The sequence below is a fragment of the Leptonychotes weddellii genome, chromosome 6 (genome assembly GCF_054177405.1).
Source record: "Leptonychotes weddellii isolate Sample4059 chromosome 6, ASM5417740v2, whole genome shotgun sequence".
Lineage (NCBI taxonomy): Eukaryota > Metazoa > Chordata > Mammalia > Carnivora > Phocidae > Leptonychotes > Leptonychotes weddellii.
In genome coordinates, this window is record NC_138374.1 from 69,987,645 (window position 1) to 70,013,531 (window position 25,887).

General features: G+C 41.2%; 1 protein-coding gene across 1 annotated transcript; it reads right to left on the reverse strand.

Moving 5' to 3' along the window:
* Positions 1-578: 578 nt before the first annotated feature.
* Positions 579-24,448, reverse strand: LIPK (lipase family member K). Its single transcript, XM_006732611.3, has 9 exons — positions 24,336-24,448; positions 21,563-21,677; positions 18,764-18,962; positions 17,338-17,447; positions 16,035-16,171; positions 9,388-9,534; positions 7,478-7,549; positions 5,021-5,092; positions 579-1,431 (listed from the first exon to the last, which is right to left on the reverse strand). Exons 1-9 carry the CDS (start codon positions 24,438-24,440, stop codon positions 1,192-1,194), a joined length of 1,197 nt encoding a protein of 398 aa, XP_006732674.1. The 5' UTR covers positions 24,441-24,448; the 3' UTR covers positions 579-1,191.
* Positions 24,449-25,887: the final 1,439 nt, after the last annotated feature.

Genomic DNA, 25,887 nt, shown 5'->3' on the forward strand with positions numbered 1-25,887 from the left:
TTAATAAAACAGAAGACAAAAGAGAAGTGTTGGTGAGGATGCAGAGGAATTGAACCATTGGTGGGAATATAAAATGGTGCAGCTGCTGTAAACAATGGTATGGAAGTTCCTCAAAAAATTAAAAACAGATCTACTACATGATCCAGCAATCACACTTCTGGGCATACATTCAAAAGAATTAAAATTAGCATCTTGAAAAGATACGCGTACTTCCAAGCTCGTCCCGACGTTATTCGCAATGGCCAAGATATGGAAACCACCTAAATGTCCATTGATAGATGAATGGATAAAGAAGATCTACCTAATGCATACATATAATGGAATATAATTTGACCTTAAATGATGGTAAAACAAAGACTTTTTCAGACAAACACTGCGAATTGATAGCTAGCAGATCTGCAAAACAAGAAGTGTTTAAGGAAGTTCATCAAAACAAGAGAAATAAGGAAATAAAGGTAATAAGGAACAGGGTCTCTCAAGCTTTTAACCAAAGAGACAAAATAATAATAATAATAATAGTTTGTTAGTACTATCAATAGTAGTTTACTATTGTTGATAAGAAATTACCACAAACGTGGTGGTTTAAAAGAATATGTTTATTTTCTCACTCTTGCTTTGGGTCAGCAGTCTGGACATGGCCCAGCTACTTCCTCTGCTCAGGGACCCCCGGGGCTGCAGACGAGTTGTGGCCAGCCTGCTTTCTCAACTGGAGGCTTCACTGGGGAATAACAGGCTTCCAAGCTCATCCAGGATCTAGATGTAATTCATCTTGAAGCTGTATGACTGAGAATCCTGTTGTTTGCTGGTTGTCAGCTGGAGCCCACCTGTAGATCCTAGAGGTCACAGACAGTTCCTTGCCGTGTAGGCTTCCGGCACATATTGGTTACTTCTTCAAGCCAACAAGGGGAATCCCTTCTCCAGTCTACTTACATAGAGTTCTCATATAATATAATGCAATCAGGAAGTGACGTCCCATCACCTTTGCCATAAACATGATCTAACCAAGGGTCTGGCACCTTTGCCAATTCTGTTGGCCAGAAGCAAGTCTCAGGGCCCTCCCATAATCAAGGAGAGAGGATTGCACCAACACGTGGACACTAGGAGGTGAAGGTCACTGGAGGGATCACCTTAGGGTTTGTCTGCCACGTTGTTATTTTGAAAATCCACTTGCTTAGAGAAAGGAAAACGCATTTAATTTTGCAAACATTCATCCATCAGTCTAATAAGGTCTTGGTAAATTTCCTGGGGTGCATCCTGTCCAAGGTAAAAATCCACATGATTGTAGTGTGGAATCAACTTGTAATAAATAAGCCTGGTAATTTTAGGGAGTAAATTCTCAACGTCCATGACATCAGCCACACGGTCATGTCCTCCGCTCCACACAGCTGTTGGCACCTCCATCTTTGTAACGTCGTATAAGGGAGGTGTAAGCTAATTACAGTTAAAGAGATAGAGAAAAAAAAAACAACAGTTTTTACAGAAAACCACCTTATGGAAGTAACATTCAGTATTAATTGTGAAGCAAGTTCTTCAAATGCTCAAAGTGTGCAGTTAGAATACACTTAGTGATATATAGACACTAAAATGTTAAAAGTAATTAAAAACACTTTCACGCAATAATTTAAATTGGGAACAAACAAACCAAAAAATCACAACTGTTTTATTCCTGATTTGCACTTGGGGGGAAAATAGGAAAGAATCCTAGGGGAAGGGGACCGTTATTTCTATGAGGACCATCTTTCTAGTAGCGCTTGCATGGAGAGTATGTCCTTTTCCAACAAAATAGATGTATTTATGGATTGGATAAATGTAAATACCTCTCCTCATATGCAGAAATCTCGACTAGGGGGATTATTGACACTTGAGCAGGCTCTTGGGGGAGCACTGAGACCAACGGATGAAAACATTTGAAATATGAGGTTAGGAAGGAGCCAGCCTGTCCCAGATAAGAGTGGCTGTGGTATTAATCTCTTGCCCTGTCTCTCTGGTTATACAGCCTTTCTCATGTGGATCCAACAAATCCCATGCCCTAGCTCCTCAGCGGGCCAGGACGACCAGGCCAGGCCAATCAGTCCATCATCCTTCTGGCCTCCATGACTGGATGAGAGATGAGTTCATGGCTAAAACCAGGCCAGAGTTCTCTGGAACTTTTGGCTAGAGCGATTGAGAAAAATTCTGGCTTTTTCTTTGGGTTTGCCGTTGAAAGAACGCTATGAGCTAAGTACATCCAGGCACCATTTTACTACTATATTTAAAACAGCCTAAGAAGGGAAAGAGCATACGCAAGCAGAAGTAGGAGAGAGAGGGAGGAGTTGAAGGAGCAGGAGAGCCCGGAGGACAGTATTTAAGTTCCCATTTATTATTAATTTCCCACCACACTTTTTAGCTCAGTAAAGCGGTATATATTTTTTAAACCTAAAATAAAGTTGTCTTCTGCTATCTGCAACTGGAAGATTATGGACTGCCACCAGAGTCTGTGGACTGAATTGTGTTTTCTCAAAATTCGTATATGGAGACCTTAACCACTACTTTGACTGTATTTGTAGATAAGGCTCTTAGGAGGGAATTAAGGTTAAATGAGGTCATAAGGGCTGGGTCCTAACCCAGTAGGACTGGCAGCCTTATAGGAAGGGGAAGAGAGAGATCTGTCTCCAAGCACAAACACAGAGGAAAGGTTATGTGAGCGTGTGGCCAGAAGGCGGCCCTTGGCAAGCCAGGAAGAGGGTCCTCACCAGAACCCCACCTGCTGGCACCCTGACCTTGGACTTCCAGCCTCCAGGACTATGAGAAATAAATTTCTATTGTTTAAGCCACTCAGTCTACAGTATTTTTTTTTTTTTTATGGCAGCGTGAGCAGATTAATACACCACCGTTGGGGCGCCTGAGTGGTACACTTGGTTAAGCGTCAAACTCTTGGTTTCAGCTCAGATCCTTATCCTGGGGTCAAAAGATTGAGGCCCTGCATCGGGCTCCATGCTCAGAGCACAGCCTGCTTGAGATTCTCTCCCTCTCTCTGCCCCTCCTGCTCGTGCTCTCTCTCTCTTTCTAAAAACAACTAAGTATATCTTTAAAAAAGAAAATACACCATCATTAATTTTGGCAGCAAGATTAGGAAGAAAAGGTTATATGGACAAAAGATCCTTAGGCACTTGTAACCTTGCTGGGGAGAGCTTTCCTAGACCGGAAATGCACCGGGGGAGGTCCCCAACTTGGCGAATGTGCACCAGGAGTTCTCCGGACAGGGTGGTATTCAGGCAGAGAGCACTGGGTTACTTATCACCGAGGTCACTGGCCCTGGATGCGTTGGTGTCTGGGTCTTTGCATTACTAAATATCTTACGGGTATCCTGCGTACCCTATACTGCTGGGAGACCGTGGCCTTGGGCTTAGGAGCAAGTGGTCAATGAGAAGGTGTAGCTACAACAGGAAGTGAGAAAAGCAGAGAAGCCTGTGAGTGCAGATGGGCGCTCACCACCAGCAGTGCATGCGAGCAGAAGGGCTCAGGAGAGCCCGCGCAGTGCCCCAAAGGCAAAGAAGAGGCATGCTTTTCCTGACTCTGGTTTTCTTGGCGGGATCATACAGAGCACAAATACTCGGATGCAAAGATGGAGAGAGGTAAAGAATAGAGAGACAGCACAACCCAGAGGGAGCAGTACATATAAGCAAGGTTTATGGCAAGAGAATGGGCCTGCGGATCCCCTCTGCAATGAGGACCCTGTGAAGGATGAAAGGGGGCCCAGAAGATGGCAAAGCAAAAATGCATATGAAAATTCAGGATGCAAATAAGACGTGTTGGCTTTGGGCCAAGAAATTCTTTTTTACTTTCGTAATCATAAAGGATTGGTGATTACATTGATAATCACGCCTGTCTAATTTATGGGTCTTACTTATACTTGTGACGAAAGTGATTGCTTTTTACACATGCATGTTGTTCAGCCTCAGTTTGTTTGGGGTTTTCCATTATTCCCCCAAGGTCCCAAGCAAAAGATTTGTAAATGAACTTGAATCACCCCGTCTTCTGAAGATGTGCAAGCACAATGGTAAAGCTAAGCCCTGTGACTCAGCTCTCAACCAAATTGATACCTGAGTCCCACAGGTAAGCTCATCATCCAAGACACTTTCCTTTTAGCAACTATCTACTCTTGCTAGGACGAGGAATTGGTTAATTACAAGAGTAAATGGTACTTGGTCGTAGTGGGTGAGTCTGTGTGTGGTTAGCAGTTCAGGAGAAAACTATAGCAGTTTGGGAGAAAAATCAGATTTTTCACCCCAGCCAAAATTATGCATTTTCACTACTGCAGTTAGGGTAGCACTGAAAATTTGCTTTTTAAAAAAATTCAAATTTTTCCACATCCCTGACTTGAAAAACTCATGTATCTTTGATGACTACTTGTTTAATTTGAGCTCGGTCTATCAGCACGCAGCCAAAACCATGTACGGATTTCCTTATAAGTACTGGAAAAAAGAACAACAAATAGAACACAACATATCGTCATTTAATATAGAACTTTGGCTCCAAATTTTTCAGAGATTGTGTCAAGCAATATCTTGACACACCATTCTCCGGCAGATAACAGTATTTTTTCCTAAAAGTGATATTTCTGTCTGGTTTATCTTTAATGATCCATATATTGTTTGTTTTTTTTAAATGAGTATAGTACATGGCATCCCAAAGAACTGTCCCAAAGTGCTGAGAGTTTCTCTTTTTTGAGAAGGAATAAGAGCAGTGGAAGAAGAATGGATATAAAATCCAGGAACCCCTGGGCTCCTCTGGTTCATTACTAGCTAAATAATTTTGACAATTTACGTAACCTCTCTGAGCCTCTGCAAAGTGAAGACAATCATATTTGCCTCGCAAGGTCCTTATGAGGATCAAAAGTAATGATATGGAACATGCAAGAAAACAATAAGTAGCATCTGATCGATATAAAATATGTGGCATAGTGTTGGTGCTTAGGGAGTGGATACTACTTTATTAGTTCGCTTGCAGGTGCTATTGATGATTATTGTCATCTTTGTACCTGGTGAAAGTGTATCATGTTCTGATCAGGGTTTCCCCAGTCAAAAGCTTGGAACAGACCAGAATTAGCAGCCTATAATAAAATCAAAATAAAAATGCATTACAATGATATAAGAAAACAACATACATTGAAAGACAATAAACAGAAAATATACAAAGAGGATGACATCACATCCCACTCTTTCGGCACAAGAGCTAAAACCCAATAAAGAGGAATAAACCAGATAATATAAATGATAAATATTGATATACTAATTCACAGAACTGACAGTCTTTTAATCCCCTCCCCCATACTTCTCCTGTGAAGATCCTCAGACAGCAATGTCCTTAAATGTTCTAATGTTTATGAAATGTTCACAAGGATGCTGGATGGAATGATTCTTGAATATCTTAGCTCCAGGAATTTAAATATTTTTTTAAAAGGCACCAGCTGTACATCTCCTACATTGAAAAGTGACTGTTTTAACATAAAAACAGCTTTGTACGTTATTCTTGCCAGGTGGTCTAGGATATTATGACCATATTCCTTATTCTTAAATGTTTTTGTTGCTATTGAGAGGAATGTTCACTCAGAGTATCCTCAGTGCTTTCTATTTGAGGTACAGTGTTGCTGTCCCCCATTACGTGGTCAAGCAGCCTGTCCCCATGTCATCTGTCCTGTGGCCACAGGCTCAGTGTCGGGGACAACACGCATGCCCATATTTGCATTTTCATGCTTAGGCTTCAGCTATTAGAATGGAAACATTCATAAGCCTCTATGCCGAAGGGCTCCTTCTTCAGTGATTTGCCACCCATGTCAGATGGAGGCAGATAACGTTCACATTTGCCTCAAGCACTTCATGAAATGATTCTCAGGCTCTTCCAAAGGTTTTTTTCTTAACTTGAATCTCAGATTTTTTTTTCCACCCTCGTTGATTTAATCCGGATTTTTAGTTTAAAATTATTCCCCTTGTGATTTCTAAGGACAGAGGCAGTAGTCTGCTGCTGTTGGAATTTTGCAGGTTTTTGACAATGGGAAGCAGTATCGTGGACTTGTTAGGTCCTCGGGTTCTAGCAGCAAACAGAGCTGGTTTGAATCCAGGCTTAAAGGATTATTGCATCTGTGATTCATGCCAAGTTATTTATCTTCCCTAATTCTCGTCTGTGAAATGGGAATGACACCATTCTCCTCATAGGGTTGTGGAGATTAAATAGGGTAATGCAATAAGGTAAAATAAATAAATAGGGTAATGCCTATAAAGTGTGTAACACCTAAGAAGACTCAAAATTACCACTATCAACATCAGCATCATCACCCTTGCCTTACCTGTCTGCATAACTTATGACCTCATATTTTATCTCATCTCCTTCCCCCATCCTCCTGACTTATTTCTGTCTTGAAGAGGACCTTCTGTCATAGGGAAAGAGATCTTTTGAAGAGCAGTCAGCTGGGAGATGAGTAAGGGACTGGTGAGGACATTTGTAGAATGGGGGTCTCAAAGCCTCCATGGAAAGACTGTTATCAGAATTCAGTGAGACTGAATGAAATCACATGTATGAGTAGCAAGAACACATAGTAAGTGCTCAGTAAACGTGAGATTGAAACATGAAGGCCATGCTCATCACGGGCTCCATCTGTCTCCTCACTGGGAGGAGGCCCTATGTCCTGAACATCCTTCTTCCTGCAGGAACCTGAAGGCTTATCTCCTAGGGGGTGGAACTCTTCGAAGGAGTTCAGAAATCCTCAACTAGTATTTCAGGCTATCTACAGCAGTGCTTCTCAACCTTAAAGCACAGAACAAATTTACTAGGGTGGAGGTTAAAGTGCAGATTCCTAGGATCTCAGATACATTAAAACTCTGGGAAGACCTTTTTCTCCTCCTCCCTATCCCCCCTCCCCCTATACACAGACAGGTTCATACATATTTGGCTCAGAAAGCTATACCAATTGAATGTGCCTTACCTCTGAACTTGCTGAATATCGAGTGATACAGTAGAACACACAAAAAATTTAAACTGAGGGTAAAACCAGAAACCATTAATCTACTTTAGTCCTTCTCTAACATTTAATTTGCTCAGAATAAAGCATGATTTCCATACTGTGAAATGGCCCACATGCCAATAGGAGGCTGAGCAGATCTTTCTGGAATAGCCCATGTCATGGTATATAAAGTTCCGTTAGAACTGACAATCTTCCAAAAGAGGAAATACAAGCTTTCCCTAGAAAAGGCAGTTTGGAGGGATCCAAAAATCAGAGCTCAGTCAGAATCTGTGGGAAGCAGGCCCATACAGCAGACGCTACTGAGGACACGATGAACAGAAGAGAGAACAGGAAGTCAAAGCGAGCTGATGCTGATTCCAGAAGCATCAATCTGAGGGCAGCACGTGCCAGCACATCCTGTGGTGGGCTCTGTGAAAGCGCTCTTCAGGGGTCTCAGGGACCTGCGTGTGCCTCATTTCAGAAATAGGAAGTTCCTACCTGGGCCCAGTGCAGCATATTCTGAACAGACGTGCCCGCGGAGCTCTGGGCCAAATAAACATCCAAGCGACTCTGCAAAAGAAAGAGATTATTTCTCATCTGGAGGCTAATCACGTGACCACCCCACAGATAACTGTGAGCATTCTCTCTCTCTCTCAGGAATAAACCTGTACCATACCCTCTTGAAGAACTTTCCCCTCCCTTGGCTCTAGTCTGTCCTGTGCAGCCTTCCTAAAGTCCAGAGGGCATCCTGCTGGTCAAAGGTGCTAACACACCTTTTCTCTCCAGCCTCATGTCAGACAGGTCCAGGAACCCTTTTAACCCAAGGGATAAAAGCCCCAGTGCCCTTCCTCACCCTGCGTTAAGTCCCAAAGGACGTCCTGAGAGAGTTGTTTATCATGAGACATTGAGAAAAGATCTGAATGTTTGCTTTCTGATTTTAACAACATAGTAAATATTCTACAGGGCTCTCTGAAAGTTTGGCGAACGTAATCCTTCCAGTACTGTAACTTCCATTAACATCTAGATTTTTTCTGGATTAAAAAAAAAACTTGATTTTTTTATACTTTCCATTGCTTTTTTTTTAGTATACATAGTTATACTTTTCCACCAAAGTGAGCATAGAAACAGACGGAGCTTTAAAAAAAAAAAAAAACATAACCCCTCGTGACCTACCCAAACCTACTGAATCGATATCAAAATCTCTAGGGGTGAGTTCTGGACATGTGTATTTCTTCAAAGTTCCACAAACTCTACTTGTGCATCCCTGCCGATCCTCCACTAAAATAAACATCCTGTAGAGACTACAGTATTCCACAGGATGGTCCCCAACAGTGAAAAAAAAGGGCAATCTGACTGTAAAAATGTATAATGAAGGCCCTCAGTGAATGTTCAAGGGGGCCATTTTGTGAAGTCTTTCTTTAGCAAACTCTTGGTCCATGTCGAGAGGGTGCTTTTGAGATGATCTTTATTGTGTGTGCTTAAAGGTCTTCTTACTTAGCTCTGCCTCCATGATATGCTTCCATCAAAGTGATGGGCAAGTACAGTTCCCTTCTGTAAACTGAGAACAATGTAGAGAAGGAATGTGAAAAGCCAGTGACTAGGGCATGCTTTCCATAAACGGCCTTTTAGAAATCTTGCTTGAAAGCAAGAAAAGTGTTAATCAGTACCTTCCACTAACAGAGGGAGACTAGACTCTGGGCAGAAGTCTGTGAGATAGTCGAAGACCATTTTCAGCTTAGTCCTGCCTGTGGTTTCGAAGATACCCCCTCTCTGGCAGGGGAAGTAAACAGTAGCTTCCCCTCCTCCCTCTCCGACTCTTTAGGTCAGCTAGTGGTGACCGAGGAAGAAAAGGATTTCAGTTGGAGAGGACTCACCAGGAATCCCAGCTTATCCCTCTCGGTGTCCCTTGAACAGTGAATCAATACCTATCATTGGAAAGCCATCCCTTAGTCCCTTTGGATTAAAGAAGTAAGTGGTTCACAAAATGACGATTTCCAAATCACCTATGAAAGTGGAAAACTGGTTTAAAAAATACAGATGCCTGAGCTTACTCCCTGAGATTCTACTTTAGTAGGTCTGAAATAAGGTTTAGGCACAGCAAGATAAATTTCAAAATCATTGTCTTAGTGTAAGTGAAGGATTTTTCAATGGCGGCACTTTGGCCAACAGCAAGAGTTGGTGAGAATGTTCAATGGCCAAGCCTTCTTCGCAGATCCTCCTACTAAAGCAGGTGGACTCCCCAGCTTTGGCTGGAAACCACCAACATGTAACTTCAATTCAGGAGACCAAAAAATAAATAAATAAATAAAAAGCCCTTGAGACGTGGTTTCCACGTGATTCAGTACAAACTCTCCTCACCTCTGTGCAACAAAACAATTCTTTTCTTGGCTCCGACTACTTACACATACCATGTTTAAGTTTTGGGGATCAAATCCACTCAAAGTAAATAAGAAGTTGCTGCAAATATGACGAAATAGCTTCTGGTTGCACACCTTGGTGGCAATGAATTGGTCAAAAAATGTATGAGGGTAGAACATCTTGTCACCAAATAAAGCCTGCAAGATCAATGTAAGATACCATCAAATTTCATGGATATGGATGCCAAAAGTGGAAAGTGAGTGATAACTCAGACAAGGGCTGGACAGCAGTGGTATCTGCTCTATGCTAGTCTTCAGTGAAACAGAGAGGCCTGTTAAATTTTGTTTTTGGTTCTCCCAACCCACCTTGTTGGTCTTCCCAACTCTCCTCTTGATGCCTTTTCCCAAGATCCTCTACTTGCCGTGTTTTTGGAACATGCCCTGAAAAACTAGCCCCTGTAGGAAATTGGTAAGTCTTTGGAGTCAGGGATACTTTGGCTCAATTCTGGATTCTGTCTCTTATACCTTAAGAAAGTATTTCATTTCTATTATCTGGAAATGGATAATGAAATGGAAAATTAATATGCAGTATGTAAGACTGTGTAAAGATAATAGGTCATGTTTAAAAGGAGCCTACTACTGTTTCTAGAATCTAGTTAACATTCCCCAAACAATAACTACTATTATAATTAGTGAATGATCATTCCAGAATATTCTAGCAAACTCTTCCAGAAGCAAAAGCTTAACCCCCGCAAAATCAATCTCTACTAGTGGAATTTCAGGCAATGTTGCCAGTGAGTTGAATTTACTTTCTGAACTTTAGGAATCCCTTCAAATTAGGACACAAATTCATATCTCATTCCTGTGCATAGAAGATGAATTTTGTCTGTTTCACAATAACTAGCTTTATAATCTTAAATTAGATACAAAGATGAAAGTGTTTTAAAAAAGATTTTAGGTATTTATTTGAGAGAAAGAGAGAGAGAAAGCATGAGCGGCAGGAGGGGCAGAGGGAGAGGGAGAGAGACAAGCAGACTCCCTGTTGAGCGCAGAGCCTGGTAGCTCCATCCCAGGACCCTGAGATCATGACCTGAGCTGAAGTCAGACACTTAACGAACTGAGCCACCCAGGAGCCCCTGTAAAGATATTTTTTAATTCTTAAACCTTTTGGAAATTCTATTTACAGTAATAAAAACTGGCTTCTCTTTCTCCTGGAAGCCTTTTTTAACTACCAATTACAACCAAAGAACAATAACTACTAGCATTTATTTTTATTGCACTAGTGCATGACGAGATCTCACAGTATCTTTGGTAAACTCGAACCAGTAAATTCCTACTGGGTATAGTTGGTTGAATTCTGAGTTTGAAAAGTGGTTACTTTATATGGTCAAAGGTCATCTTCATTTAATGGAATTTGGTATCCCATGGAATATTAAGGTTATCTATGATATACTGTGACTTCATATACCCCTTCCTGCCAAAGAGAGGGAAGGAGAAAGAAAGAGAGACTACAATGTGTTAAAATAGTTCAAATCAACCTCTTTAGGTCTAGAAAGCAGTAATTAATCATGGCAGACATTATCTAATTCATTCTGGCCTCTCATTCATTTTGTCACAATCACTGGGACACTTGAAAGATTTAAAAAAAAATTTTTTTAATTAAAAAACATTTTTTTAATTTTTAAAACTTAATTTTTTTTTTCTTTTTTGAGAGGGAGAGAGAGCATGTGTATGAGTGGTAGCGGGGAAAGGGAGAGGGAGAAAGAGAGAGAGAGAGAGAATCTTTAGCAGACTCCATGCCCAGTGTGGAGCCACATGTGGGGCTTCATCTCACAACCCTGAGATCATGACCTGAGCTAAAATCAAGGGTCGGACACTTAATCGACTGAGCCACCCAGGAGCCCTAAAAATTTTATTTTTAAGTAACCTCTACACCCAACATGGGGCTCAAACTCACAACTCGGAGATCAAGAGTCTCATGCTCTTCTGACTGAGCTAGCCAGGCGCCCCTGAACTTACCTTTTAATAGAATGTTTGCAGGGAGCCTGGGTGGCTCAGTCGTTAAGCGTCTGCCTTCGGCTCAGGTCATGATCCCAGGGTCCTCGGATCAAGTCCCGTACCGGGCTCCTTGCTCAGCGGGAAGTCTGCTTCTCCCTCTCCCACTCCCCCTGCTTGTGTTCCCACTCTCTCTATCTCTCTCTGTCAAATAAATAAATAAAATCTTTAAATAAAATAAAATTACAGAATGTTTGCATCTCTTCTATGTTCTCAAGTGTAATAATCTAAATAGATTAGCACATGAATAAGTAATCAGAGTAGAAAGCAGGGTCTGGTTTTAATCAGCAAACATTTTTGTTTCTCATTACCAATATCTTCATCATCCACACTTGGCAGAAAATCCATGTGAAAAGGAAGTGCCAGTTCATAGATGTGACCAGCCATCAAAATATGATGTGAAGAAAGAGGTTATATCTGCCATAAAGGGCCCTTGTTCTTTATTCTGACTGCTGGTGTTTCCAAATACAGGATGAAGTAGCATTGCGGTCTCTGACTTCACATTACCTCTACCCCCACACATGAGCAATGCAACAAAACTACCATTATATTTACCCAGGCACAGATAATTGCTCCTTCACCCTAACCTAAAAAGAGAGGATAGTAGTGCAGGCCAGCCAGCCATAGAACACCCATTCCTACAGTGTGGTCAACATGACTCATAGACTGTAATTCCAAGTTGGTTCTGGAGGGGGTGTGCTTGTCACATAACAGTATAGCAGTCTTGCATTAGCTCTAATTTAAGAAGCTATCCCTTCTTCTGGGTACCTGGCCCCGTGCCAGGTCTCATGGTTTGCCAAGCAGAACATGGGCTGGATGCAGCTCTCAATGGACTGCTGAGCTGGGCTCTGTGTACACAGCTGCATAAGGATCCAGAGCTGACTTTTTCAGTTTGGCATTGGAAAGGAGGGTAAATAATTACATAGAAGAAAGAACATTGACCATAGATGGCCTGCTCAGATCTGGGTTCAAATTCTGGTTCCACCACCCATTCGCTGGGTCATTCGGGACAGGGTGCTTAGCCTCTTTGAGCCTCAGGTTCTTCTTTTAAGATATGAAGACAGGGCGCCAGGTTGCTCAGGCGGTTAAGTGTCCAACTCTTGATTTTGGCTTAGGTCATGATCCCTGGGTCGTGAAATCAAGGCCCACCTCTGGCTCTGCGCTGAGCATGGACCCTGCTTGGGATTCTCTCTCTCCTTCTGCTCCTCCCCATACCCCAAGAGAAAGAAAGAAAGAAAGAAAGAAAGAAAGAAAGAAAGAAAGAAAGAAAGAAAGAAAGAAAGAAGAAAGAAAGAAAGAAAGAAAGAAATGAAGACAATACTAACAACCCTTACTATTATAGAAAACACATAAAGAGCAAAGGGTCAAAGCAAGCTGTAGGTCAGAAAAAAGATAGAAGGGTAAGAACACATAAATGCCCAGGGGCAAAACAAGGGATGGGAGAGGTGGAGAGGATAAGCAATTGGTAAACAGGAGATCTGAAGCACCAAGTGCTGAGGTTGAATCTAAAATAAACCCAATTAGGGGCGCCTGGGTGGCTCAGATGGTTAAGCGTCTGCCTTCGGCTCAGGTCATGATCCCAGAGTCCTGGGATCGAGTCCCGCATCGGGCTCTCTGCTCCTTGGGAGCCTGCTTCTCCCTCTGCCTCTTTCTCTGTCTCTCATGAATAGATAAATAAAATCTTTAAAAAAAAATAAAATAAACCCAATTAATAATACTAGACAATACTTACTGAACACCTGCTATAGGCCAGGTATAATGCTTAAACATATATCATCTCAATGAATCTCCAAAACAACTTGACAGATCTTACCCATTTTTTTTACTCATTCATTCATTTTCAACTTTATTGAGGAATAATTGATACCAGAAGACATTAAATGACATTTAATGACATTATAAATGACATTAAATAATGACATTAAAAGACATTATAAGTGGAAGTTTGTATACTTTGACCTACATCTCTCCATTTCCTCCTCCTCCAGCCCCTACTAACCACCATTCTATTCCCCTTTTCTATGAAATTGGTTTTTTAATATTAGATGCTCCCTATAAGTGACTCAGTACAGTATCTGTCTTTCCTGTCTGGCTTATTTCATTTAGCATTATGCCCCCTAGTTTCATCTAGGTTGCAAATGACTGCATTTCCTTATTTTCTTTTGACTTTTTTATGTTCTTTAAATTTTTCCCATTTTAATTTGTCTATACTGTTTTTTTACATTTCCACCAATAGTGTATAAGGGTTCACTTTTCTCAACATCCTCGCCAACATTCATTTCTTGTCTTTTTGATAATAGCCATCTAATGAGTGTGAGGCAATACCCCACTGTGGTTTTGGTTTGCATTTCCCTGATGATGAGTGATGTTGAGCATCTTTCCATGTATCTATTGGCCATTTTCATGTCTTCTTTGGAAAAATGTGCGTTCTTATCCTTTGCCCATTTTTAATTGGATTACTTGCTTTTTGGCTATTGAATTATATGAGCGTTTTGTATATTTTGTTTATTAACCCCTTATCAGATACTTGGTTGGCAAATATTTTCTCCCATTCTGTAGGCTGCATTTTCAATATATTGATTGCTACCTTTGCTGTGCTGAAGCTTTTTAGTTAGTCCCATTTGCTGATTTTTGCTTTTATTGACTGTATTTTTGGTGTTTTATCCAGAAAAATCAGTGGCAAGACCAATGTCAAGGAGCCTTTTCCCTATGTTTTCTTCTAGCAGTTTTATGGTTTCAGATCTTCTGTGTAAGTCTTTAATCCACTTTGAGTTAATTTTTGTGAGTGGTGTAACATAGGGGTTTAGTTTAATTCTTTTTTTTTTTAAGATTTTGTTTATTTATTTGACAGAGAGAGAGAGAGCACAAACAGGCAGAGCGACAGGCAGAGGGAGAAGCAGGCTCCCCACTGAGCAGGGATCCCGATGTGGGGTTCGATCCCAGGACCCTGGGATCATGACCTGAGTCGAAGGCAGACACCCAACTGACTGAGCCAACAGGTGTTCCTAATTCTTCTGCATGTGGCTGTCCAGTTATCCTAACACCATGTATTGAAGAGATTGTCTTTTCGCCATTATGTGTTTATAGCACCCTTGTCAAAGATTAGTTGACCACAGTGTGGGCTTATTTCTTGCTCCCTATTTTATCCCACTGGTCTATGCACCTGTTTTTATGCTAGTACGATACTGTTTTGATTACTATAGCTTTGTAATAGACTTTGAAATTGGGAAGTGTGATGCCTCCACTTTTGCCCTGCTTTCACAAGATTGGTTGGGCTATTTGGGGTCTTTCTGTTTCTGCACAAATTTTAGGATAGTTTTTTCTATTTCTGTGAAAATTGCCATTGGAATTTTGATAGGGATAGCACCGAATCTGCAGTTCACTCTGGGTTGTACGGACACATTAGTGATATTAGTCTTTCCAATCTGTGGACACGGTATCTTTTTATTTATTTGTGTCTTTCTGGGTTGTATAGGTATGGAATTGAATCACCATGGGCTAATGTACTTATTTCTCACAAGCCAGAATCCCTGGCTTCTGTAAAAATGGTCTTCCTTTCATCTGCTTTAATCGAAATCACTGAATGCAATGATCACTTTTAGTCTGCAATAGGAGAAGCCCATATCAAACCATAAGAGGAAAACACACTAAAGTTCATGGACCAATTCACTTCAACTGAGTAACTGATCAGATTAGTTAGCTGTTAGCACACAGAGAGAATCTGGAGTTTAGGATATTGTCCAGATTTTGAGAAGTTGACAGACTGAGAGTCTAAGAAGTGTGGACCATTGAGTAAGGTTGGACTTTTAGTGGGGTGCCTGGGTGGTGCAGTTGGTTAAGGATCCGACTCTTGCTTTCTGCTCAGGTGGTCTCAGGGTTGTGAGATTGAGCCCCCACATCAGGTTCCGAGTTCAGTGGGGAGTCTGCTTCAGATTCTCTCTCCCTCTGCCCCTCCTGCTCATGTTCACTCTCTTTCTCTCTCTCTAAAATAAATAAATCTTAAAAAAAAAAAGGTTGGACTTTTAGTGATGGGGAAAGTATGTTCTAAGCAAATCATGACAGCAATGAGTAGGTGACATTAATTGAAGGCTTATAATGTGCAAGACCTGGTTCTAAGGGATTCACAAGTCTGAACTCAATCCTCACAGCAGTCCTAGGAGTAGGAACTATTAACATTCCCTCTTTATGGGTGAAGAAAATGATTCACAAAAGATTTAAGGTCTTGATAAATTTACCCAGCTAGCTAGGATCCAACCCCATGCCATCTGGCGCCATGCTGTGATCTTAACTCCTCCTCCATATTGCTCCTGAAAAAGCAAGGGTCACTAGAGAGAAATTTAACCTACTAGATTAAACAAATCAATTAATCACCTCAACATTTGCTTTATCTGTGAGTGAGGAATGACATGGGATAGAAGCCCCTGATAGACATTTAGACAATAGGGTAGAATGGTATTGGAGTGAGCTCCCTGAACCCTGTTGGTAAAATTACATTATCAGTAGATCTACATGGACATCTTACATCTGTTATAGTCTCAGAAGCTTGTAAAATGCCATTTTGTCTAAGGTTCTCTTCTCTTGAAATCAGTGAAAATAGAGCTAGTTTTAGTTACTACAGATTTAAACTTGGAGGAGTCACATACCTTGACTACTTCTCTGGAAAGAATTGTGAATTTTTTCATAGGACTTTGGGTGTATTTCACCGTGATGACTGGAGCCAATGCAAAAAATATCTTAATCCTTTTAGCCAGCTCTGGATTTTTAGAGAATGCTATGAAGGCTGAAAGGGAAGAACACTAGTTTATAGATTTAAAACAATTCTTCATTCATAATAAATGGTAGCAAAAGTAGGCATATTAAAAACAACAACAGCAACTACAAAAACAGCTCAGAATAAGTACCACTGGTAGGGAAGAATTTCCTAAACTTCTCAAGGAAGCAATTGGCTAATTCAAAATGCAGTGACTTTTTTTTTCCCTGGAGAATTTATGTCTCTTCATAGTGTTGCAGAAAGGGTTCAAACATCCATTGTGGGGCATGTCCAGGTAAACTCCAAGGGCCATTCTACCTTGACCATACTCTCTAGTATCATACAACACTGGGCTATAATTTTGGCTTCTCATTCACTAGCTGTGGGAAGTCTTGGTTTTCTCAAGCTGTCAATGTGGAAAATAGAATCCTCACAGGATGATTCTTTTGAAGGTTAAATTACATATATATATATAAAACTGAAGGTATTCTTTGGCATTCTCACTATTGGAAAGGATTTCCAAATTCAGCCATTTGTAAAACATGGATGATAATGGTCTCAAATGTTTGTAGATTACAATGAGAGATGGTATGTAAGATGCATAGCATCTGAAGACCTACTTTACACCAGAAACCTGATTAGAATTCAGATGTAGAAAAGAGCCTGGTGGAGATGCTGTTGATATTGTTGAGCTGTCTAGCTACATGGGGAGCAGGGAAGGGGGTGAAGTGCCTCAGGGCATTGTCAACAAGGCACCATCTACTCTAGCCTATCCCAGTGCTTCCAGGAACTAAAAGAAACAGTAATTGTGGCATATGATGTCCACAGCTTGTAATTCTCTGCTTTCTTTTTGGTGTCCTCATTCGACTGAAAGCTCTTTAAGGGAAAGACCCATATCATTCTTATCTCGGCCTTCCCAGGGTCTAAACCAGTGTCTGGTAACTGTGTGTGGTGTACACACAGGAGTAAGTCCCTATCCCTCAGGCTTATCTATCAATCTCCAAATTCAGTCCTGGAGCGGCACAAATCCCTGGTGTCCTCCTCATTTTGTTTACTCTTCAGAAACCAGTCAGAGGAAATGGTTTCCCAGGTCAAGTCCTCAAGCTAGAGACTGCACAGGGGGAAGAAGTTCTGACCCCTTTCATGAATATGGAAGGTTCTCTGACACTCTCAGATCCCACCTGCCCCAAACACACCAATGGTGGTGCCTTGGGAGTGGCCCACATAGTAGAGTCGCTCTTGTCCAGTTTTCTTTACGATAAAATTGATTGTGGCCGGAAGGTCATAGTTAGCCATCTCATCCATGCTGCCAAAGAGAAAGAACAAAAAAATTGGGGGGAAAAAACCCAACTCAATGTCAGTCCTACAATGTTTAGACACATTTATTGCAGACATAGATACATAGCTTTTGTCAATTTAAGACTAGAGTCAATGTAGAACATTAGGCATCTCTGCAAGTTTTGAAGAGGTCCCCTTGATGGCAAGAGTGACATGGTTAAGAGACCAGAATCAGAAAAATCTGCTTTGCAAAGTCCCAGAGAGGATTTTCCTGTAAGGCTAGTCATAGTTCACTTAATTCTACAGCGGATTTACCAAACTCCCTTGAAAAGAACAGTACCTGGAATGTTTATTTTAAAAGCAGACTAAAGCAAACAGATTTGTAGGGGTCAGCCCAGACAGACTGAATCAGAACTTCTGGGGAAGAGGCTGGGTGATCTGCGTATTTATCAGTCACCTCAGGTGCTTCTTTTCCTATGTGTAGTTGGGAAAACACTCACCTAGGGAATCATCACGTTACCTGTAATCATGCCATGACACGGGGGCATTGGGGTGTGGAATGAGGAAATACCAAATGGCTTCGAGGAATAAGGCGGCAATGAAGAAAGGAACAAACAGCTTTAGTGACCTGCAGGGCATGCTTCTTAGAGTCTGTACCAGGGTGGGGGGGGTCCCCCTGGGACGAAGACGGCATGGCTTCTAGAGCAGACCATGCCCCAGGGTGCTGCTGCTGGTGACTCTGCTCTTGGCTCATTCTGTACTCAGGCTTTCTCTTTATTTCCCCAGGACCTGACTCTGGGACCAGGTCTCAGCCCCGCCAGCCGATGGATGGTTCATTCACTCCTCAGTGAATAAACATTGGAGGGGCCAGCTGTGCAAACTCACCTGGGGCTCACTCTTGGCTTATCATGAATGTCTGGTTCTCAAAATTTTCACCCAGAGCCTTGTTTCCGGTCCCATTTCTCGATCAGTTTCGGTTTTCCTCTTTAGCAAGCACCCCAGGTAAACTTCCTTTGGGGTCCACAGTGGCAAAGTGATAGTCCTGGAATTAACCTTTCTAAAGATGATCTTTGCATTTTGATTTTTTTTTTTTTTTTTGCATATACACTTTGCGCGCGCGCACACACACACACACCAGTGAGCGGGGTTTTTTAAACAAACAGCAATGCAATGAATAAGGGCATTTCTTCAGGGCCTGTGAAGAAAGCCCGGGTAGAGGAAGAAGTGTTTGTTTCCTTCTCGTGGATTCCACTGGGTTGTGTGTGCACAGAAAGAGGGAAATCCAAGGGTATCCATGTCCATGAACAAGGTACATACTTTATTTATTAGTATGTAGCTCCTTACCTGAAGGCCCAGTATTCTCGAGATTTAGGTGAGAATTTCAAGTGTTTTCTGGACCAGGTGTTGCCCCGGCTGTTGCCCATCCAAACGTCATAACCGATATCTGCCAGAAGGAAAGCCAAGCTGTTGTTCGGGAGGTTGCAGATCCAGTTAGTGGCGGATGCAATTAAGCCATGTTGCAAATACACAACAGGCCTCGGAGCTGAAAACACATGGGCAACAAGAATCTCATGTCTGAACGCCCTCAGTGTCTGGAGAAAAATTCTCTTTCCTGACTTCCTCTAGTAGAACAGAGGGGAAGGGATGACATTTGGTGCCAGGCAAATCTGGGTTCGAGTCCTTTATGAACTGCTTACTTGGGCAAGTTATTTGTCTTCTCCTGTCTTGTTTTTGTCTCTGTAAAATTTGGATTATATATAATGTTTTACATTGTTCTGTAGGTACTGGAGTCAGGTTGTTCTTGCTCAAAGTCTATTCTGCTACACATTAACCCCTTGTGCCTCAATTAACTTAACTGTATAATGGGCAGTAATTAACAAATGCTATCTCATAGTGTAGTCATAAGAATTAAATTAGAATTAAAATACATAGGGGCGCCTGGGTGGCTCAGTCGGTTAAGCGGCTGCCTTTGGCTCAGGTCATGATCTCAAGGTCCTGGGATCAAGCCCTGTGTTGGGCTCCGCGATCAGCGGGGAGTCTGCTTCAGGATTCTCTCTCTTCCTCTGCCCCCCATCTTACTCTCTCTTGCTCTCTCTCTAAAATAAATAAATAAATCTTTAAAAAATACATACAAGACAGTCCGGCATAATGAATCATTTCTCTATTATTATTATTCATATCAATAACATTTGATGTCTCATGAAGCATCTGATTACCAAACTAAATTTTTCTCGAAATAGTAATAGAAACATTAAAAATGCCATTTGTGAATACTGACTGAGTGCCAGGCACTAGGCTCGATTTTACACACGCCACATAGTTTCATTCACATTGTCAGAAAGCAAAACAGCAAAATGCAAGATGTTCAGTGAAATGTTATGCAACGTAAAATTGTTAATCTGATAGAAAATTCCTGTTCACGATGTGGAATTGGGACAACTTGACGAAGAAGAAGGCAGGGAAGTGGCATTGAGACACAGACAAGAGAGAAAAGCAACAACAATGTTCCTGTCTTTTACAAAAGGTTTGTTACTGTGCTGGTACCCGGGACCCCCTCAGCTCCCTCTGGGGCTAGACCAGCTCCCAGAGATCGGGTGGTTACACTGGGGTCCCAGAGAGCCTTTGGTCACCCAGACGCAAGAAACTAAAGTCTATGTTCATTCAGTCTACCTTTGGAGGAAACGGAAAGAAGAGGTGTTACTAATTCTGCTAAATTATTGCCTAAGAGCATAGGCCCCTCGGATCTGAGCCCCCAGCAGCTTCTCATTGTAGAGTCAGCTGTCCAGCTCACACATTTTGGCAGCTAGCTGGCAGAACTGAAATAAAAGTTTGGGCAGACAAAGTTCTCATGACTATTGTAATGGGGTTATCTAGAATCTAGATTTTTCTCTTTATATGATTAACCATTCTGAGACTGGCAAGTTTCGTTATACAAGACTCTAAAGTATCAAAGGAGCTAAGATTTGAGAGAAGAAAGCAAACAGTTCTTGCCAGGTGGATTCCCCCTTACTCTACAGAGATCAATCTGTATTGTAGGGAGCTAGGAATGGCTCATTAATTCAGTTTAAGTATAGCAATAATTGGGTCCAATTTAGGGCGCCTGGGTGGCTCAGTTGGTTAAGCATCTGCCTTCAGCTCGGGTCATGATCTCAGGGTCCTGGGATCGAGCCCCATGTTGGGCTCCCTGCTCAGCGGGGAGTCTGCTTCTCCCTCTACCCTTCCTCCCTGCTAGTGATCGCTCTCTCTCTCTCTGCCTTTCAAATAAACAAATAAAATAAAATCTTTTTTAAAATCGGGTCAGATTTACTTAAAACATGAAGTCCCAATGACTTAAGAAGAGAACTAATTACAAATGAAGTAAGTTGGAAAGCTGTCGGAATAGCTGAAGCAAAAGGTGATGATCATGTCCAAACCTAGACTTGAGGAATATTGAAGCAGAGAGAAGTTTTCAGATGAGAGAGAAATTTGGAGGCAAAATTGATAGATCTTGGTGACTGGCTGCATATAGGAAGTGATGGACAAGAAAGCGTCAAGATGACTTCTAGGGGTCTGGTTGTTAAGCCTGAAGAGAGTATCTCCAGAACAAGACTAAGTTTTATTTCATGTTATTTTTGGAAGGACAAAGTCATGGAGGAAGAAAAGACTAAATAAGGAGTGTACAGTTGACTTTTGAACAACATGGGTCCACTTATCTGTGGAGTTCTTTGATAAATACAGTACAGTCATATAAATGTACTTTCTATTCCTTATGATTTTCTTAACATTTTCTTTTCTCTACCCTGCTTCCCTGTAAGAATACAGTATATGATGCATATAACATAATACAAAATATGTGTCAATTGGCTGTTTATGTTACTGACAAGGCTTCCAGTCAACAGTAGGCTATTAGTAGTTATGTTTTAGGGGAGTCAAAAGTTATATGTGAGTTTTCAGCTGCTTGTGGTGGGGGGTAGTGGTGTCCCTAACTCCCATGTTGTTTGAGCCAACTGTGTATCTAAATGCTTGAAAAACCCCAGAGGATTCTACAAGCGAAATGGAGCCGGACTGGTGGAGGTGATGAGTTTCCTATTTCAGACCAAAAGCTGCCCAGCTCCTCTAGGACTCCTGGAGGCAGTCTTCCTTCCATAACAACCTAAATCCTACTTGCTCTGGGACATCCTCTTCCAGAAGGAATCCGGTAAATTCCGAGGACATAACCATCTTTGGTCACGACGTCATACTCTTCACAAGGGTAACCCCAGTAGGAAATAATCTGGCTCTGGAAGGAGGAGAGGAAAACAGACATGTCCATGATGTCAGCTCTCGATTTTTATACCTACATTGCAACATAGTCCTTTGAGTTACACAAGCTACTGTTGAACTAAGTACTGGGACAGGATGCAGCAGGAAACTCAGGATCCCTTGAGGAGGGTTTTAGAAGAAGGTTGCATGCAGAGGCATTGGAAGGCGAGGGAGGTTGACCTTATATCCCCGTCTGCCTGGCCTGGATTGAGAGTTACAATGAGAATTACTAATGCACCCGGGTTCACTCACAAAATGTTTGAAAACAAATGTGTATGGTTAGCTAATGAGGGAAGCCATGGGGGATTGTGTAGGCCCCCGTGGCTAGTAACAAGTGAGCTATTGCCAGCCAACCCTGAAGGGAGGTGGGAGAGAGTGGTCCCCAGGCCCACAATGACGTAGGAAGAAAGGACCACATGGAGAGGAAGCAGACAGCCCATCTAAGGTGACCACGTGGAGGGAACCAGGACAACAAATCATCTGACCTTACCCTTGTCCCTCCTTCTGATCTCCTGCTCAAGATTTCAATGGGCTGAACTGAACTGAAAGCCAAAGTCAAGGGACCTTGTTGACCTAGTTCTTACAGGTCAGTTTCTTGGGCAGAGGGTAAAGAAGATGTAAAGAAGAGAGTCTGAACCCAAATGAAAAATACCTCCTGCACAGATATACAGGCAAGAGAGCAAGTACTGTTTACTGGTCATCTGCATAGAGCATGGTGTATATGTTCTGCTTTATTAATCCTTACAACAAGCCTTTGAGATGGGATCATACCCATTCATGGCTGAGAAAACCGAGTTCCAGAGAGATGAATAATCTATCTGAGATTGTACACTAGGAAGAGAGAAAGATAAATTAAGGCCTAAGGAAGTTTAGCTCCAAAGTGCATGCCTTTACCACAGGATTATGCATGTGCCCATGCAAGGTGCTCGAGAGGTGTGCATATATGATGGGGTTATTTAAAGCGGTGGTTATGAGCCTAGATTCTAGAGACAAATTGTATGGCATCGAAATCTAGCTCTTTCTCTTCTTAGCTGTACAACTTGGGGCAAGTTATTTAACCGTTTTGTCCCTCAACTGTAAAATAAAAATTATATTAGTATCTCTTCACAGATTTGTTCTGAGGACTATACATAAAATAACTAGATCAATGCTTGGCACAAAATAAGTGCTCTGTAAATGTTTATTATTCTTAGCCTCTTTATAAAATAATTAAGAACCAAAAAGCATCCAGACCAGAAAGGAAGAGAATGTGTGTGAATATGAGAGAAAGAGGGAAATTTTGATATGGAGACATAGAGTCACGGACTGTGAGTTCAGCAGTGTAGGAGGTTAGGGGTACCTGCTGCTTACTGTGGAGACAGGAACAATAGGAGACACGCATTAGAAACTGTGACAGTTACATTCTTCTTAAAGTTCTAGCACAGCCTTGACCTGGGTGAGGACATCAGTGGTGTACCATTTATGCAAGAGTATGGAGTATCCCACTGGAATGAAGCCTATGGTGGAAATTGGTCATTTGCCTCTCTTTTTCTTTCTTTCTTTCTTTCTTTCTTTCTTTCTTTCTTTCTTTCTTTCTTTCTTTCTTTCTTTCTTTCTTTCTTTCTTTCCTTCCTTCCTTTCTTTCTTTCTTTCTTTCTTTTTTTCTTTCTTTCTTTCTTTCTTTCCTTTCTTTCTTTCTTTCTTTTCTTTCTTTCTTTCTTTCTTTTCTTTCTTTCTTCCTTTCTTCCTTTCTCTCTCTTTCTCTCTTTCTTTTTGACTAGCTCTATTCCATTCCACTCTATTCCTTTCTACTTCTGATACAAATTTCTGCATGTTAAGATACTTTCAGTTGCAAACAACAGAAACCATGTCTGGCTTATTAAACTAAGAAAAACACTGATACAGCTCACAAATTAAAGAAACTGTTCTATAAAAAGCCTTATGGAGAATGCAAGGATACTCTGTAGAGGTCATCAGTATGAACTCATGAAACTTTTCTTCAGGAAACCACCATCAGATGGTAGCTCAAATCACCAGGAAAGGGAATATTACTGTCCCACCTTGGCTCAAGTCTTTCAAAGTTTAGATTAGCAACTTCCAGCTCCTGGTTAGCCATGCCAGGGAATAGGGGAGTGAACACAGATTTAGTCAATGTAGAACTGGTTGTAGACAAGCAGACCAATTAGATCTAAAACCATGAGAGACTATGGACTCTGAGAAACAAACAGAGTTTTAGAGGGGAAGGGGGAGGGGGGATTGGTTAGCCCCATGATGGGTATTAAGGAGGACACATACTGCATGGAGCACTGGGTGTTACACAAAAACAATGGATCACCACATCAAAAACTAATGATGTATTGTATGGTGACTAACATAACATAATAAAATTCAAAAAAATGATGATAAATTAATAATTCCTTATATTAATGTTTCTTTTTTTTAAGATTTTATTTTTTTATTTGACAGAGAGAGACAGCAACAGCAGGAACACAAGCAGGGGGAGTGGGAGAGGGAGAAGCAGGCTTCCCGCTGAGCAGTGAGCCCGATGTGGGGCTCGATCCCAGGACCCTGGGATCATGACCTGAGCTGAAGGCAGACGCTTAATGACTGAGCCACCCAGGCGCCCCTTAATGTTTTTTCTTAATGAAGGACTTACAATATTCATATTAGCTTCAGGATTTGTGACACTTCTTCTCTTGTGATAACCATATATAGGTCCAAGAAGAAGCATCCAGTATGCTGCTGCTAAAAGCTGCCACATTTGGGGTCTGCCTGGGAAAGGAAATATTAATATATTTGTCATCAAAGAGAATTCTACAAGTGAACTTTGGTGTAATCCTTCTATAATATGACTGTAAGAGAGAGTAGAAACCTGCTTCTAGGTTGTGCTTTAGCAAGCAATAAACTTAATATTCAAAACTCATTCCATGAAAAATCTGAAATTATGAATTTTTAGTAAGAAAAGAAAGAAGAAAGGAAGGAAGGAGGAAGGAAAGAAGAAAGAAAGCATAAACCTCAAATAAGTCTCCACTAGATAGCTGGACAAAAGAAGGGAATGTAGAATTTGCAGAGAAAGAAATACAATGGCCAATATATTAATAAAGCACGTTCAATATCTCTAGTTACCAAATGAATTAATTCCTTTTTTTCTAATCATGGGAGTAAGCATCGGCACAATCTTTATGGAGAGAAATTTATTAACATGACTTACAAATTTAAAAATATTCATTCTTTTCACTCAGCAATTCTATTTCCAGCAGTCTATCCAAAGGAAAATTAATATACATAATAAAAAAGAAATAATTATTATAAAATCATTCCTGATTATATATCTTAATATAGTGAAATTTACCAAATAAGAGATTGATAAAATAAATTATGGGTGAGGAAGAATGGTATTATCCAGCCACCAAGTATAATATTTATATGTGTTATGTGAAATCTCTATTATATAATATTAGGGGAAAACAATGTAAATTGTGCATATATTTTGAGCCCAATGTTAAAACAAATGATAAAGAGGACAAAAAGACTGTCACCTGCCAAACTCCTCATGATTGACCCCAAGATCTGACCTTGGCTGCCCACCTGCATATACATATCCGTATTTGTCCCACATTTTCCTTAAGTTCTTTCTCCCAGCCTATCTCTTAACTCAGGAAAAAGACATGACAGGCACAGCATCCCATGATAGAAACTGAAACCACCCCTCAAGCAATAAGGATTGCCCAGAGGAAGAGCTCCCATGGCCCAGAGCACCCTGACCAGTGTGAGCTTAAACCCGACTCACGCCTGTGCAGATGGACCATGGAGTGACCTGCAGTTACCTCTACCTCATTATAACACTAAAATCTCCACCCAAAGAGGAACACAAGCCTATTTACATAACATGCAAAGTGTGTACAGGCATGGTCCCTTAAGGTGCATGCTCAACCTTATCCCTGCCTCTACATTCAATGACAAGGCTCCTCTATCTAAATACTCATCCTAACCCTGAATAAAAGGAACCCACCCACCTTGCTTGGGGATCCCAGCTTTGGAAGTTAATCCCCGTGATCTCCTTATTTGCCACAAATAAAGTTTTCTTTGTGTGACAACTCACTTGGTATAGTTTCTACCTGTGACTCACCAAGGGGCAAACTCAAGGTTAGTTCAGTTACGTAAACACCAAATTTTAATTATGGTCTAGATGTTGAATGTTTCATTAT